This window comes from Eucalyptus grandis, chromosome 3 (genome assembly GCF_016545825.1).
Source record: "Eucalyptus grandis isolate ANBG69807.140 chromosome 3, ASM1654582v1, whole genome shotgun sequence".
Classification (NCBI taxonomy): Eukaryota; Viridiplantae; Streptophyta; class Magnoliopsida; order Myrtales; family Myrtaceae; genus Eucalyptus; species Eucalyptus grandis.
This window is the reverse complement of record NC_052614.1, coordinates 64,928,350-64,945,520: the sequence shown is the minus strand read 5'-3', so window position 1 is coordinate 64,945,520 and position 17,171 is coordinate 64,928,350. Positions and strand designations below refer to the sequence as shown.

The 17,171-nt window shown below is 41.4% G+C and overlaps 3 protein-coding genes across 4 annotated transcripts; all 3 read left to right on the top strand.

Moving 5' to 3' along the window:
- The first annotated feature begins 1,370 nt into the window (after nt 1-1,370).
- LOC104438255 (rRNA N6-adenosine-methyltransferase METTL5) lies at nt 1,371-5,925 on the top strand. 2 transcript variants are annotated; one of them, XM_010051355.3, is made up of 9 exons: nt 1,375-1,601; nt 1,736-1,792; nt 1,906-2,003; nt 2,120-2,189; nt 2,479-2,527; nt 3,582-3,670; nt 3,746-3,793; nt 5,306-5,365; nt 5,541-5,893. In XM_010051355.3, exons 1-9 carry the CDS (start codon nt 1,542-1,544, stop codon nt 5,634-5,636), a joined length of 627 nt encoding a protein of 208 aa, XP_010049657.2. In that variant the 5' UTR covers nt 1,375-1,541; the 3' UTR covers nt 5,637-5,893. The 2 variants fall into 2 exon arrangements, with proteins under 2 accessions (XP_010049658.2, XP_010049657.2); XM_010051356.3 differs by lacking the exon at nt 3,746-3,793 and having other exon boundaries at nt 1,371-1,601; nt 5,541-5,925.
- A 2,924-nt stretch (nt 5,926-8,849) lies between these two features.
- Nucleotides 8,850-12,053, top strand: LOC104440335 (aldehyde oxidase GLOX1). Its single transcript, XM_010053281.3, has 4 exons — nt 8,850-9,374; nt 10,220-10,380; nt 10,635-11,212; nt 11,314-12,053. The coding sequence occupies exons 1-4, from the start codon at nt 8,850-8,852 to the stop codon at nt 11,913-11,915; spliced, it is 1,866 nt and encodes a 621-aa protein (XP_010051583.2). The 3' UTR covers nt 11,916-12,053.
- A 3,353-nt stretch (nt 12,054-15,406) lies between these two features.
- Nucleotides 15,407-17,019, top strand: LOC104438254 (probable xyloglucan endotransglucosylase/hydrolase protein 26). Its single transcript, XM_010051354.3, is given in 5 exon segments — nt 15,407-15,641; nt 15,914-15,994; nt 15,997-16,013; nt 16,111-16,304; nt 16,443-17,019. Coding segments are annotated over 5 exon segments (876 nt in total). The 5' UTR covers nt 15,407-15,466; the 3' UTR covers nt 16,852-17,019.
- Nucleotides 17,020-17,171: the final 152 nt, after the last annotated feature.

Here is a 17,171-nt window from a genome sequence, read left to right as displayed (position 1 = left end):
AGTATATAGATCTGTAAATTGATTTGTATGTATAGCCACTTCAGGCGTGCTCATCATTATACTTAGTATTGTCAAAAATTGAATGTACCATATGTGCTGCCATTCTCGGTGCTCTATGTACACGAGCCTTATACTTAAGAATGTATATATGCATATGAAAGAAATTCTACGGTCCTATCATTCTAAAATATAAGTAACTTAATCACATGATGCTGCCTTTATGTGCATAACACCCCTTTGTTTTGGATCAAGCAATAGCATAAAGTACTTTTGCACTTTCCCAATAAAATTAAAGTATCATCAAAATTTCAAAATATAAAATATATAACAAGCCTGCCAATGTCTTAAAAAATAAGATTTAAACGTATATTAGCCAGTTAAAGGCCAACAAATGCAATCTCTGAGTCTAAGGAAATTGCTTTTACTTTACATCGGTGTGAGACCTTTTCCTTCCTTGTGCGAACCATTTGTAGGACTAGACTCAATTTTCTAAACCACTGACCAAAAAAAAAAAAAAAAAAAAATCAAAAACCAATGAAGATATTTACAATTCTCTTCTCAATGTCGTGCCTGCTAAGGGAATAGTTTGTAGGCAAGTTCCATTTGCTGTGGCGGCCCCTGTTCCTTCCTTATTCATTATAAGAGAATCAATGGCTTGCCTTTGGCTAGTAGATAGAATCCTCTAGGGGCCACTCCATTCTCAACTGATAAAAGAATAGCCATCCAATTTTTTTTATCAAAAACTTATGGAGCAAGGAAGAAGACGAACGAGAGACAGAGCAGTTCCAATTGAAGCATATAGATCCATAAAATTAATTTGTATGTATAGCCACTTTAGTCGTGCTCATCGTTATACCTAGTATTGTCAGAAATGGAATGTACCATATGCACTGCCATTCTCGGTGCTTTATGTACACAAGCCTTATACAAGAGTGTATAGGTGCTTATGAAAGAAGTTCTACAATCCTATCATTCTAAAATATAAGTAACTTAATAACATGATGCTGCATTTATGTGGATAACACCCCTTTATTTTGGATCAAGCAATAGCATAAGCACTTTCCTAATAAAATAAAAGTATCATCAAAATTTCAAAATATCATTAAAAATATATTAATGCGAGTTTAATCCTCATCAAATGTAGCCGTCATACTAAGTAATTACTAAAGACACACAATCTGACATTTGTACGTTGTGAGAGTTTTCGGGTTTTCTTGATTAATAAAAAGCCAAAATGCACGTATCCTAAAATTTAAAATTAATCCAAAAACGAAAAGGATAAAGCAAAAATTCCAATTTAGACCATATCAAACGTCTCTTCACAAAAGCAGAATGGCCATATGGCAAAAAGCCCTCTTATCAGCTTAGAATATATGTATCTCTTGATCCTGCATCACCAGATAAAGCCCCTTTTGACTCGAAGGAATCCAGAATTCCAATTAGGGTTTTTATAAAGGCACAAAAGGCGGAGCCTTTTTGGGGATTTCCCTCTTCATTTCCTCTCTCTCTCTCTCTCCTTCTGTCAGTGCGGAGATTCTGCAATGAAGCTGAAGCAATTGGAAGGCCTCCTAGGCAATCTCCAACAGTTCTCCAACCCAAAGGTCACTCTCTCTCTCTCTAGCCCTCTCTCTTTCTCTCTCTAGGGTACTGTCAGAGGCTATTGCATATGCATGTTGGTGCTGTAAGGAGCGAGCGGTTGCTGAGCATCTTTGTTGGGTTCTCGTTGTCGTCGCAGGTGGAGCTGGAACAGTACCCGACCGGACCTCACATTGCTTCTCGCGTGCTTTACACCGTATTTGTCCCGCCCCCACTTGTCCATCTCTCTTGTTCTAGTCGTTCATCGCTGGTGTTGGGTTCTTGATTGTGAGCTGCGTGTTTTTCTTGCTTTTCTTTATCGCGCGGTAGGCGGAGAATTCGTTCGGAGATGTGGGCGACAGGGTCGTAGCTGATTTCGGGTGCGGCTGCGGGACGTTGGGTATTGCGGCGGCTCTCTTGGGTGCAGAGTGAGTGTTGTTGTGTTCTTGAAGCTGGGCGACCGGTTTAAAGAGGACCCCTTTTTGGAGTGATGATCTCATGAGCCGGGTGTCGTCCTCTTATTTTTCTTGATTGATGTGGACAGGCACGTTGTTGGGGTTGATGTCGATTCCCAGTCTCTCGAAATCGCGTCTGCCAATGCTGAGGAGCTTGAGGTACTGGTTCTGATCGGTAATGATAGCTTTGGTCGATTAGCATGGTTCATGCGTGGAGTGTGAGTTCTTTTACCTTGGCTGCGAAGGACTCTGAATTTTGCTCTGCTTGTCAGTGGAGCAATTCTCTTAACTCTTCACTGATGTCGCTAAGAGCAAATGCGAATGTTTCTTTATAACAGTTTGCATTTCATTCTTTTGTTTTGGCCTGAGCAGAATGAATTTGTGATTAACTAGCTAACTGGTTGGTAAGTGATGTAATTTTGCATTTACTATATAAATGCCTGTGCAGGTGGAATTGAACTTGGTTCAATGTGACCTTGGGAACTTGGATTTTAGGGGTAAGTTACCTTGCTTCATGGAATTTTTTTGTGTCCTGGCATTCCTTGCTTCTTCTCTTTCATCCTACACAATGTACTATTGTTCCGTGTCAAGGCATTGCCTTCTTGATTCTCATCATTATCACTCTTTATACTGTGATATCTACAAGTCAATTCTGGGACAGAGTGGAAGTGGAATATGAAAGCATTTATCTTTGAAGTAAATCGTGCAAATTCTTAACTATTAGCATCGTGCAGATACAGAATAGGAAGAAACTTTACCTCTAGCTCAAATGAGATAAATCAATCAATCAATCATTCTCTCTTCCACAATGATCTTTACTGAATATGTAACCCATTAAGAGTAAGGGTATGTGAGAAGTAGCATTTTGGTTTGCTGGATTTTTTTTTTTTGGCTGTCTTTCTTGTCAGACAGCCATATTTTCAAAAGATAGCGAGGTCCTCCATGTGGATACATATGTGTCAGTTCACGAAATGGTGATGAGGCAGAGAAAGGCAAGGCCCTCACATGCCATTTGCTTAGTTCTTGCTTTGTCAGTTGACAGGAATTGTTGCCATACTGGATTAATGATTAATGAGATTAAATTTCAGGTGATGTGTACTGAAGATGTATCTAATGTTACCACCATCATTTACCACCATAAGGATTGTGGACATTAGGATTGTATTAGCTCAATTTAGCAAAGGCATTTTTGTGAAATGTTAGATGTGTGGAAAATTGTTGGATTTAGCCGGCACATGGAGATGCTACAACTTCATGAAATAAACCATCCATGAATAGATGCATTTCATATATGGGCTTGTTGGTTGAAGGTGTTCACAATTTCTTGTGTAGTAAATGTTTGTTAAGGAACTTAAGATGCAACGAGGGGCAAAAAGTAACTACTTTACCCGGTTGCTATATTTTATCTTCTGTGCTGCTTTCACTGATCATGTTCACAGAATAGATTCTAAATCATTGGTATCTAGTTCATGAACTGGAAAGATTGTTTCCCAAACTTGCATAGTGGCCAATCCACATGACTTTAAGCAGTATATAATGACCATATTGTAGGCCAGATTGTTGATACTGTCGTAATGAATCCTCCTTTTGGTACCCGGAAAAAGGGGGTGGACATGGAGTTTCTCCGAGTAGCTCTTGCGGTAAGCAAGCAGGATTGTTTCTTGATTATTGCCATTGTGTACAAATATGGATTGATGTGTTACGTTTGACACCAGGTTGCCTCTCAAGCTGTTTATTCCTTGCATAAAACATCAACAAGAGAAGTGAGTATTGCTGTTAAAGTTTTCTTTGGAACTTTCCACTTTGCATTCATGTGTTTTGTCATTTACACTCCAGCTTTCGACACACCTTTTTGTTTTCCTTTCCCTCTCGGTATTATCTGGTGTGGATTTATTTTGGAGATGCACTGGTTGGAACAGGCTTGTAATTAAAGCTCCCTTTGCTGTTTATTTAAGCCTGCCAGTTTTAGATGAAACCATGTATTGGCAGGAATAGCAGCAAAGGCCCAATTCAGGCATTAATTTTTAATCTGGCCCATTCAACTGGATTTTTATACTAGGTCTGTCTTGGTAGGCCTGGGTCATTCTAATGAGCTGAGTAGAATGGCCCTGGAAAGTATGGCATGATCATAGCCATATTGCTGGAGAATTTGGTTCCAAAGAATATTTTTCAGCTTTCCTTTTACTGATAATCTTAAAAAAATTGTTTTCGGTTTCTGTCGTTCATTTTAATAAATCAGTTACATTGTACTTCAACATCAATAAACTGTGACAAATATTCGGTACTCATTCTAGCTTGGAAACTAAAGAGAAAACGACATATGTTTTCTGGTTTGATGAGAGACTGTTTTCATTTTTTTTTTTTTTAAAAATTTTGGAGACAAGCCAGGCCTATCAAGTGCAACTCTTGACCATTTTCTGTTTTCTTTGATAGAAAACTAGAAAATTTCAGTGAACAGACAAAACTCGAAATGCATTGTTTCTGATGCTTCTTAAATGTGTGAAGGGTAGCACCTGAGTATATACAAAATGTCAGTATCCTCAAAGCTAGGAAGCACATGTGGGTATTTTTTTCTTTTTTGGTTGACGGGGTGGGGTGGGTGGGAGGATGGGCATCATCTTGTACTGAAACAAACTTCTAAGAAATTTCCTCATTGTAAATGTAATGAATGTCCGACCTTGACTTATAACTATCATGACACGTCAAGTGGGTCAGTACTTTTGTCCTGGTTTATTTATATTTCGTTGGGTCCAGTTGTTTAATGGTACTAGATGCCTGTTGAGGTCCCCGTCATGTTTAAAGATTATCACTTTCCCAACTTGTGTTGGAGAGCTTGTTAGTTTTTCAATTTCGTCACTTGGGATCTGACGTACTAGATGCCTGTTGAGGTCCCTGTCATGTTTAAAGATTATCACTTTCCCAACTTGTGTTGGAGAGCTTGTTAGTTTTTCAATTTCGTCACTTGGGATCTGACGTACTAGATGCCTGTTGAGGTCCCTGTCATGTTTAAAGATTATCACTTTCCCAACTTGTGTCACTGGGATCTGACGTACTAGATGCCTGTTGAGTTTGAAGATTATTTTCCCAACTTGTGTTGGAGAGCTTGTTAGTTTTTCAATTTCGTCACTTGGGATCTGACTTGTAGGCACATGAAAACCTGCCATATATTGTCTATTTTCTGTTAACGGAGAGCCTAAGATTTCGCCTCTTTTATTTGTCTAATATTACATCCGTCTCCCATAATGATTCTTATTATCTTTTTTCTTTAATGGCAGCATGTTAAGAGGGCAGCCCTGCGGGACTTCAATGCTAGCAGTGCCGAAGTTTTGTGTGAGGTATGAATTTGCTTTTGCATTAACTCTCTTCCAGAATCCAATGCCACTCTGTTTTGTGTTGTTTTTTGCTTGTATTCTTGTCTAAGAGTGCATCTAGGTTGGAAATTGCATTCATCGCATAACTTTGTTTGAAGCGGTATTTTATTTCTGGTATTCTTCAAATTATGTTCAACAGCTTCGGTATGATGTGCCTCACTTGTACAAGTTTCACAAGAAAAAGGAGGTGGACATTGCTGTGGACCTCTGGCGCTTTGTACCACGAGGAGCTTAGGTGAAACTGGAAAAGCGGTTGCACATTTAATTGAAACCCAGTATAATTAGAAACCGAGAAGTAGGATCATTTTTTTTTTCTTGGTAGTCGGAGGACATTTGGATTACACTGAAGATTGTTTCTGTATCATGATCTGTTCATAGCAATGGTAGGCTGTTCACTTCAGCCGCCAAAAATTAAGGACCTTCTCTTGACATTTGTAATTAATTAAAGTAAGAGCTTGTTTCAACCTGTTGCCTGTGCCACATTGATTCATATTAGTCAAATGTGCGACTCCTGATCACTCTCACATGGATTGTCTCGAATCCTGTAATACCATACGTGAATAGTTCCTTCCCATGGATTTTTCTGATGACAACCCTATGGGCTAAAGGATTGAGATTCTTCCGATGTCAGTGAGGTAAATTGATGGTTTTATTAGTCTCTCGAGTATCACAACACCAAGTACTCGGAAAGGGCGGTGTTTAAATACGCTTTGCAGCTTATGTGCATGATCTGGAGTGGTTGATTTAGCCCATGTACTGAAGAGGGTTTGGACCATTTCAGAGGGCACCCACCAAGCAAAAAGGTTTGATCACGTTTAACATACGTGAGAGGTTTTGTCGTTCACCATGGGCACCGCATGTGGTGCTTTGTTGTTCGAGTAAAACAGTGAGCTTCTAGCTGCCAAGCAATGTTGATGGGCTAACTTAAGGGCATTTGTACAATCTGACAGGCCTTTTTCTTGTCGGGTTTCTTCTTTTCTTTTCTCTCTTTTTCAATTAGAGAGTTTCAGTTGTGTCGGTGGTCTCCCTTTAACGAGTTGATTCAAACCAAAATGACTTAAGAGCACCCTTTCTCTAAAAAGAACAATGGAAAACTAGGATTTTTGTTGTCGGGACAAGTATAATTCTGATCTAATCTTAGTGTCCTAGCTGGGAAGTTGATGGTCTGCTCATGTGGTTGCATTTCATGATCCGACCAGAAGACACCACTGTCCTTGGCCCCATCAAAGTTCATTCTAACCTTCACTTTCACTTTGTGTTTGATTCTTATTTTATTTTCATATATGTATGTTTCGGTTGATTTTTCAAAAGTGTTATGCCCTTGCAAATTATTGAAATAAACACAATTCGATGTAAAGATTAAATTGCAGACGGAAATATCTAATTAGTTTTAGTATTAAATGGGAAAGGTAAAGAATCAATTGTATCGTGTCGCATGATTGCTTCAAGAAAGTTCTGTGTTGTGAAATAATTTTCTAACAAGGATCAAGTTTGACGAATACACATTAGATATTTCATTTTGCTAAATCACATAAATAATTAATCTATAGAAGAATGGATATACAACAAAAAACATTGAGGAAAATTCCTATTAGTCGTATTATTACTCGCAAGCATAGAGAAAAATTACCAAAAAAAACTATTATAATTATGCTAATTCAGTCATAAATATTTTTTTTTTATCAATTTAACCTTAAATCTTTTGCATTTGTTGATGTGGTAGTATCGATGCTGATGCAACATTTTTAAAATAATATTTTAATAATGTTTTGAATTTTATTATAATTTTTACTTTTTGCTCTTTAATTGTTTTGGGCGAGGCTGTCCCTATCCTCGCTAGCTCTAGGCCAAGGCATGCTTACCCTTGTTGACTTTAGGCTAGTGTCGCGACGCTTTTGTTAGATTTGGCTAGGCGAGGGCCACAATGGCCTAACTAGATCTAAGCATGAGGTAGTCGTGGCCCTCACCCAATGGCTAGTAAGCTTTTTGAAGCCTAGTTGGCCACCACAAGGAAAAGAAGCCAAAGGAGGAAGAAGAAAAAAAAATGAAAAAAAATAAAAAGGAAAAAGAAATTATAAAAAATTTAAAAAATAAAATATTATTAAATAATTATCTATGTCAATGGTCTTGATAAGATCCACGTTAGTGCTGACTAGCCAAAGTTGGCTGGATTAATTGAATTCATATAATTGCAAAATGTTTAAGACTGAATTAATAAAAAAGAAGAAGTTTAAGACTTAATTAGAATGAATGTAATAGATTTATGACTTTTTTTTTGGTAATTCTCTTGACCTCCCACGACCTTTTCTTGGCACCATCCTTGCATTCAAGTCATGCCCTTGCTTTATCAACCTTATCTCATTTCGATAATTAGGATGAAATTGACAAATGAAAGATCGACTTTATTATCGAGTGTTGCCTTCACACAACATAGCAACTATTTTCAATTCAAATCTAACGACGACCTCGCCAAATTGTGGAATATGTAAACATGCGTCTTTCTTTCAGCGACGGAAATCTCCAACTCTTTCTCTCTCTCTCTCTCTCTCTCTCTCTCTATCTCAAATAGCAAAATCTAGGGCAAGATCTTCCTTTTTTATTTTCTTTTTCATGTTCAAAATAGATTATTCTATCCAAAGAAAGAGATCAAGGACATGACTTCCCTCAGAGGAACTTATTATACAAAACAGTGATAATCAGCTCAAACACTCGTAAACATTAATGGTTACTGCGATGAATTACAGCTCATTATGGCTTTAAAGACAACCCCTTTGAGGTCCGACAAAAGGGTATCATTTTTCTAATCTGGGATTAACTGGTTCCGTCGAAATAGACTTGTCCATGAATCAATAATCGCTGGAGAGGGCGTTCCCTTTGTTATGCAACGCATGTCACTGTCGGTGGAGGATGAGAAATGACATGTTGTTCGACAGTCAACGAGCTGACCTCCATGTTTTTTGGGGTCTCGCAAGAAAGAGGTCAAAAAACCCTAGAAATACCAACCCGTCAACGGATATCATCCGCAAGATCGCATCCTAGCCCGACGCGAAGAACAGAAACCCCAGAATCGCATCGAAAAACACGTGGCGTCGCGCTTTGGGAAGCGCCCTGTCTGTGCCCCTCGAACGAGAATCGACCAGAAAAACAGAAGGGAACCAGAATTCGGTTGATCGCATGCGCGACGACCGGTCGAAAAACCTTGGGGGGGCGTTCTCGCGGGTGAAAGAGCGAGAGAATAACCTAGTCCACAAGATTTACTTTGCCCCCCCACCAAAAGGGGAAACGACCGGCGTCGTACCAACCCATCTCCCCCTCCCCCCCCCCAAGAACGTCATTAAAAGCCACGACCGAGGAGTTACATCCTCGTACTGTTCAGGCCAATCCAAGAGGCAGGCACAGCTCCTCCTCCCCCTCCTCCTCCTCCTCCTCCTCCTCCTCCTCCTCGGCCATGGCGATCGCGCTCCTCCCCGTCAGGGCCCTCTGCCTCCTCCCCCTCCTGTTCCTCTCCGCCCACTCGCAGGCCCTCCCCTTCCGGGGTGGGTTCTTGGGCCGGCTCTACGCCGCCGAGAACCCCGACGGCGTCGGGCTGAGGAACGCCATCGAGGGCAACGACGGCGGGGTCGCGGGCGACGAGGGGGACCAGACGGAGGTGATCGACACGGACCCGGCATTCGGGCCCTTGATCTTCGGCAGCGAGTTCGGCAATGGCGGTGGCGGCCTGAAGGCTGCGGAGGAGAGTGAGTTCGAGGGGAAATGGGAGCTCGTGTTGGAGGACTCCGGCGTCTCGGCCATGCACATGCAGCTGCTGCCGAACAACAAAGTCTTGATCTTCGACTCGACGGTGCTCGGGCCGTCCAAGATGCTATTGCCCAAGGGCACACCCTGCCCCGTCCGGCCTAATGCCAAGGAACCCGACTGCTGGGCTCACGCCAACATCTACGACATCGAGACCGGGGCGCTCCGGCCACTCACCGTACTCTCTCTCTCTCTCTCAAAAGATTATGTGTGAGATTATGAAATGAGCGTCTAATTATAGTTGCATGAATAATTAACCTTCTTGCCCTCATAAGTGAAAATTTGCATGCATGCACCGCAAAGATAATGGACTTCATATAACGTCATATAATGCTTATAGTCCATGGCATATTACCGCCACATTAGCATATAAAGTATATTAATGGTCAATTATCTGTACAGTCGCTTGGTGCTTGATGTAATTTTTTCAAAAAGAAATCTATGTATATATATATGTATGAAATGTACATATCTTGCCCTATACCTGTGGTCCTACAAAAAAAATTTCAACCCATTTCCTATTCTAAGTGAACATTCGCGGAAATTTACGAAATCATCTAAATATGCCAAAATATATAATGGGTGAGTACTATTTTGAGAAAGGCTACCGACAACTTTTTCATGCAAACGCACGGCATTTCTTGTCATTTCAGCTCTATTCGTCAATCATAACTAGGTCAATCATTACCCTTAAAGTACAAACAATAAGCATTGCTTGACGCATCGATTTTGGTTCGGATACAATATTAGGGCACGATTTACAATTAAACATATGGAGGTTGTAATCATAATTAATCTGTCCATGCTTTGTTTCAATTATGGGATCTGACTTGAACTTGTTCCAGAACAATTGCATCCCAAGAGACACTTCTGTCAAATGGCTTGATTAAATCGCTTCTCCATCTCTCATTGAGAGATTACATATAGAGATAATTTTTTTAAAAGAATGTATAAGACTGTAATTTTTGTTCTTTCTCATTTGTGGTTTTCCTAATAAATGTTTTTCCGTCGATTTATGAATAGATAATAACGGACCCATGGTGCTCTTCCGGCGGGCTTGGAGCCGACGGGAACTTCGTAAGCACCGGAGGTTTCGACGCCGGTAGCAAATCGGTTCGGTTTCTCGGCCTCTGCGATAATTGCGATTGGCAGGACACCCCCAATGTGCTTGGCGACGGAAGATGGTAAGATAATCTCTAAATTCTGATTCCCAATTATGTCAATGATAAATCTTCTATGTGTATATTAAATTTGTTGACCATAGAGAATAATAGGGTCTTCTTTGATTAATTCTACCTTGCAAACGAGATTAGAATTGAAACTATTTCTTAGCCTTAAACTAAACTTGAATCTCACATGGATTCATCGACAGACCAGTTGACAATATTTTGGAAGTTGTGATTATTGATTACACTAATTTATGATCACCACTAAACAGGTACTCAACTCAGACCAAGCTCGAAGACGGGGCCTTCGTCGTCATGGGCGGCCGCCGCTCCTACAGCTATGAGTTTGTCACCGTCGGCAACCAGATTTCTTCCAAGACGACCTACTCCCGCTTCCTCGACGAGACAACCGACCTCGACGAGAACAACCTCTACCCCTTCGTCAACCTCCTCCCCGACGGCACCCTCTTCGTCTTCGCCAACAGCCGCTCCATCATCCTCGATGCCCGCAATAACAAGGTCGTCCGGGAGCTCCCCCGCCTCATCGGCGGGTCCCGCAGCTACCCGGCCTCGGGGATGTCGGCGCTCCTCCCCATGAAGCTCAAGAACCACGTGGACTCGAGGCGGGTCAAGGCGGAGGTCATCGTGTGCGGCGGTGCGAAGCCGAAGGCGTACCGGGCGGTAGAGAAGAACCAAACGTTCATGCCAGCGCTCCGGGACTGCGCCCGGCTCGTGGTGACCGACCCGAACGCACAGTGGAAGAAGGAGGCCATGCCGTCGCGGAGGGTCATGGGTGATATGCTCATCTTGCCTACCGGAGATCTCCTCATACTAAATGGAGCTGCCAAAGGTACTTCTTCCTTTTAGAACATATAGTTCGTCTTGACTTGGCTGTGAATCTCTTTGTTTTCCTATCATTTCTAACAATCTCCATCATTTTCTATCGAACAGGCACCTCTGCATGGAACTTCGCGGAGGACCCGAACCTTGTCCCGGTCCTCTACTCGCCCGAGAAGCCTGCCGGCAAGCGTTTCCGGGAGCTGAAGGCCGCCACCATCCCCCGCATGTACCACGCCGTCTCCATGGTCCTCCCCGACGGCAGGATCCTCGTCGGAGGCAGCAACACCAACCCGACCTACACCTTCACCGGCGTCAAGTTCCCGACCGAGATGCGCCTGGAGAAGTTCTCCCCCCACTACCTCGACCCGGCCCTCCAGCACCTCCGCCCCGAGATCGTCGCCGAGCTCACCGACAAGAAGATGAGGTACAACAGGAGCTTCTACGTCAAGTTCAGGGTCAACTCCAACGGCCGGAAGGTGAGCAAGAAGGACGTGATGGTGACCATGTACGCCCCGCCCTTCACGACGCACGGGTACTCCATGAACCAGAGGCTTCTGCAGCTCTCCAACACCGTGCTGAGGAAGGAGGGCGACGTCTACCACCTCGACACCAAGGCGCCGCCGTCCGGAACGATCGCGCCGCCCGGTGATTACTTGGTGTTCGTGGTGCACAGGGGCGTTCCAAGCGTGGGAATGTGGGCTCGTATCCAGTAAAAAAGAGACGTAGGCCTTGGCTGGCTTGGAGATCAACCTTGTATTTGATTTATTCTTAATGTGTTCCCCTGCCTAAATTGGGTATAAAGTTCACATATGGATTGTGCTGTAGGAATAACCTGGGGAAATCCCAGTTGAATGATCACCGTGGAAAGACAATGTTCATTTCTAAATTTCGAAATTGATGTCCTTCTGTTATAGTATTTAGTGCCCAAACATACAGATTTTTTTTTTTTCCCATGCCGGATAAATTTCAATAAATATTAATGAGTGTTGAAACCGTTGATAATTAAAATGACCGACGACCTCTTTTTCTCGGTGATTTATCGGTAATTTGACCGATACTTACGTGAAATTACCAATTCTTTTTGACGTTTTTTGCAAATTCCAAATTTTTGTATCAATATTTACCAACTTGATTGCATGACTAACTAATCTTCGAATTTACTAATTTTTAATATGAATTTACCAGCCTAAACAATAATGAAATATCAACTTTTTTTCGAATTAAATTATGCATTAGTTTTGGTTTATCAACTTTTGCATATGGCTCGAGCACATGAAATATGCTTCACGCCGCTTAAACACTGACGATTTTTTTTTTTTGAGCCATCTACTTGAGTTTTGACTTGTCCATTTGTATATACAGCGTGCGTCAGTTTCAATGATTTGGAAAATATTTTTTTTGAAACTAATAACTTATATTATTTGAAATAATTAGTGAATGAGAGAAATATTTGTATTATCGACAATAATTTATATCTAAATATTTCCACGGATGATGAAAATATTTTTCATTTATTTATTTTTATAAGGGAAAAACCACAAAAAACCCCAACTTTTGCCTAACGTGATAAATTTACTTCAAACTTTTTTGTGATATGAAAAACCCTGAAATTTACTAATCGTGACACATTTATCTCATTTTTTTTTTATGACAAAAAAATCATGAACTTTCATTCGTGTGACACATTTACCCTAAATCATAGGGGTATTTTGGTCTTTTTACTTTTAATTTTTTTTCTTTTCCTTCTTCCTTCGACCATGGCAGCGTTGGCCCGCCCTGGGTGTTAGGTGAGGTCAGCCCTCATCGGCATCGGGCGAGGGCACCTCCCTCGCCCGATGCGGGTGAGGGCACCCCTCGCCGGCCCGATGCTTGGCGAGGGCCGCCCTTGTCGCATTGGGTGAGGGCCTCCTCGCTAGATCTAGCAAGGGAGGCCCTCGCTAGCGCCGGCGAAGAGAAGAAGAAAAAAAAAAAAAAAAAAAACATAAAAAACATAAAAAAAAAAATATGACGAAAATGCTTTAATGGGGTAAATGTGTCATAGTTTGCAAAGTTGAGGTTTTTCATGCCACAAAAAAAAGTTTGGGGTAAATTTGTCACTTTGGGCAAAGTTTGGGATTTTTTATGGTCTTTTCCCTTTTTATAAGTAATACAAATGATCATTTTTTGAAAATTATTTTTAAAATAATTCATTTTTTGCGAAACAAACGGAATCGCATGATCCATGAGATTCGATGGTGGTCGTTAGGTGGATTTGTGTCGACCAGGGTCCTGGAGGTTGGACCTTACATGTTATCCAAGCCCGAGTTACATATAGTTATGAGGGTTGGGCCAAACCTGGGCCAAACATAGGCCAAAATTCAGCTGACTAGGATTCCTTATGTGAGGATATTGCCCAAAGCCCGTTCATTTGCTTTTTCAGGCCTCGGTGGGCTTCCCGTCCATTGATCAGTCGACTAAATAGCATTGACATGCGACATGCAACACAACATGACACGCCGACACGTCGTTTTTCAAAAAAATGGAAAATTTTGATACATTGGGACATATTGGATATTATATGTATATATTATTAATAATAAATTATTATTTTTATGATTATTTCAATCAAACTAATATGATTCAAATTCACAAATAAATATATAATAATAAAATCCTCTAATAAATTTACACTAAAAATATTAATCCACCATTTATTAATACCCTTCATTGTTTCAATTTGACAAATTCAACTCAATTTCAATAAATCTGTAAAACTTAGAAAGAAAAAAAAAAAGTAATTCACATTCTAGACTTGTGTATTAGATGTGTCGAAAGAAAAAGAAAAAACTTTAGGGTAAATTATGTATCACGAAAAGTGAGAGTCAAAAGAGAAGAAAATAAAATATTAGAATTTTCTTTTTTCCTAATTTGTTATTTTCATTATTGATTTTTATTTTTTCATATATATATATATATATATATTATATTTTGACATTTCATTTATTGAATTTTCTTTTTTTAAATTGATCTTGTTTGTCGGAATTATATGTCAAAAACTCGCATGTCGGAATTCTGACTCGAGTGTCGAAAAAATTAACCAGGTATCAGATTTTCTGACACGTGTTGACTGAGTGTCCGAGAGTATCGTACACGTGTCGAAGTGTCTAACACAACACGAAGGCTCTTGGAAAGTATCGGTGCTTCCTAGCCGATCGGTATAACAATCTGTAGATCCAATGATCACAGCTAAGGCGAACTTCGTTGTCATCTAAATAATAAAAAAAGTAGATCAAGGTCCCGGTTTTGATTCAATCTCAACACAAAACGCCGGTGCTTGGTCATTAAAAGAACCATTCATCGAAATTTACCAATTCTCCATATGGAAGATGGTCCGATCGAAACGTAAAGATGAACTTAGTTCGGGACGAATAAACTAGCTCGAAAGAACCAATATAAATTACGAAACGCGTCATAAACTCGTACGTCTAAAATTGAAGTGCGCACGTCTACCCGGATGTTAGCTTTAGGTTGTCAATTCATGACATTACAACTGGCAATTCCTTCCTCTTCTTTCGCACTCTTAGTCTCCGGCACGACGCACTCGTCCCCCCCTCCTCGCCGCCAAGATTTAGTCACCACAAAATTTTTATTTTTCCCACCCTTCAATAGCACCCACTTGGCCTTCAAAAAACAAATAATAATAGTAATTTGATTTTTTGAGATTAGCCGAGAAAAATAGGAAAAATAAACTTTAAACGAAGAACAATCTCCATAAATTTACCAAAAGATGTGATGGATGTCTTCAATTCAACGTCGCGATCTACTTTACTTCATGTGAGGATGGGAGTAATCTCATTGCGATAGGTTTCTTGTTCGAATTGAATTGAATCAGATTCGAAGTAACTTTCATCGTAGTCAAGGTGACAAGGGTGAGGATGGAGCATGATTTCTCAAACATTACTGCTCAAATAAGATTAAGATTTCATCCTTATTTTGTAGCTCAAAATTGTTAATCATTGTGAGGGGAGCTGGACTGGAGGACAGCATGAGTAGTCCTAGAAAGGGTCAGAATCCAGAGCCCTTCTCCTGACAGGACCAACACATTTTCAGGACAGCACGTAAAATATTCATCAGAGGAAGTTCTTCCCTAGAAAAGGCCATATTGCTAGTCCCTAGTTATATAAAGGCCTCAGAACGAAGGGAAAGAAGGCAACCCTCCTCACAACACAAAACACAAACACAGAGAGCTTTGATACATTGGGAGAAAGAACTGCAGAGGAGCAAGATGGCAAGGCTTCCTGTTTTGTTGATAGCTCTCTTCTTCTTCTCCGCCGCCTCCGTGGATCGGTGTCGGGTCGAGGCCTCGTTCTGGGACAGCACGTACTTCACGTGGGGCACTCAGCATGCCTCGGTCTACAACAACGGGAACGACGCTCAGCTTGTGTTGGACAAGATTTCTGGTATTAACAATTTCTCATGTAGACAAAGCATTCCTGTGATAACCTACGTACGATTGAATTAGCATTGCGAGAAGCGCTTCAAGATAGAAATGTACATGGTAGTCATTACAAGCTGAATGGACAGATTTCTTTATAAGTTGCTGGGTTTAAGGTCAGACCAGAATACCAGGATGACACTAATCAAAAGCCGACGGTCTGATTATAAATGAAATTTCATTGTGGAGCTGATTATGACTTGTCCTCTAAGCGGAATATCGGTATTGGATTTGCAGGCTCGGCCTTTCAGACCAAGAGCGCATACCTGTTCGGAACCATCGAAATGCTGATCAAGTTGGTCCCTGGAAATTCTGCCGGACGGTCACTGCATACTACGTAAGATCCATATCAGACCTTTTATCTATGCAGAAAAGCCCCTGAACTTACAAATGTTAAAAGGATTCAATCGTGTTTATGCGCATACTGTATGCAGCTATCGTCCACGGGGCCGGAGCATGACGAGATCGACTTTGAATTCCTAGGCAATGTTTCTGGACAACCTTACATCATCCACACGAACATTTTCACTCAAGGAATCGGTAACAGAGAGCAGCAGTTCTACCCGTGGTTCGACCCCACGGACAATTTCCACAACTACACCATTCACTGGAACCCCACCGAAGTTGTGTAAGTTCAAGTCACCCGAAGCCCTCGCCAATCTCTTAATTTCGAGATAGATTTGATCTTCTAACTAGGACAAAAGAATGGATAATCATAAGAATGACACAATAGTCCTCATGTAATGCGATTTCGTGTCGAGATCAGGTGGTACGTCGATAGCATCCCGATCCGGGTGTTCAGGAACTACGAGAGCCAGGGGGTCGGGTACCCAAACCAGCAAGGCATGAGGGTGTACTCGAGCCTGTGGAACGCGGACGATTGGGCCACGAGGGGCGGGCTCGTGAAGACCGACTGGAGTTGCGCGCCCTTCGTGGCCCAGTTCCGCAACTTCCAGGACAGGGCCTGCAAGTGGTATGGGCCCGGCAGCATCTGGCAGTGCGCGGCCGAGACGGCGGAGAACTGGTACACCTCGCCGGCGTACGGGCAGCTCAGCAACGCCCAGCAGGGACAGATGAAGTGGGTGAGGGACAACTACATGATCTATGACTACTGCAAGGACACCACGAGGTTCAACTGGAACATGCCCCCTGAGTGCTCCAAGCCTCAGTACTGATTCGTTTTAAGCATTTGCCTCGGACTGAAATTGTTTGTTCTTTGCAAGAGTGATCTCTTTGTATGTTCAATTTGTTTTCCAATGGCTCGACAATAAGGAAACCCATTTGATGTCTCACTTGTATCGGATCGTCATCGCTTTGATTAATGTTTATTTTATGAGGGAATAGATCGTATCGCTCGAATCTTCCTCTCTTTTTCTTTCTCATTGTTATTGACCTCTTGATGGCGATCATAACTTTAATGAGGCAATATCAATTCGTGATTAGCAAGTCAATGACGCAAATCTTTCACTAGTCTAACTTTGAAGCTTTTTATTCA

What these genes read in the sequence shown, in the direction of transcription:
- LOC104438255 (XM_010051355.3), top strand. Translation starts at nt 1,542, where the DNA reads ATGAAGCTGAAGCAATTGGAAGGCCTCCTAGGCAATCTCCAACAGTTC. An exon ending in GCGGCTCTCTTGGGTGCAGA is followed by an intron (nt 2,004 to 2,119) that starts GTGAGTGTTGTT and finishes TGATGTGGACAG; the next exon opens with GCACGTTGTTGGGGTTGATG. An exon ending in CCAATGCTGAGGAGCTTGAG is followed by an intron (nt 2,190 to 2,478) that starts GTACTGGTTCTG and finishes ATGCCTGTGCAG; the next exon opens with GTGGAATTGAACTTGGTTCA.
- LOC104440335 (XM_010053281.3), top strand. Translation starts at nt 8,850, where the DNA reads ATGGCGATCGCGCTCCTCCCCGTCAGGGCCCTCTGCCTCCTCCCCCTC. An exon ending in GGGCGCTCCGGCCACTCACC is followed by an intron (nt 9,375 to 10,219) that starts GTACTCTCTCTC and finishes ATTTATGAATAG; the next exon opens with ATAATAACGGACCCATGGTG. An exon ending in GTGCTTGGCGACGGAAGATG is followed by an intron (nt 10,381 to 10,634) that starts GTAAGATAATCT and finishes ACCACTAAACAG; the next exon opens with GTACTCAACTCAGACCAAGC.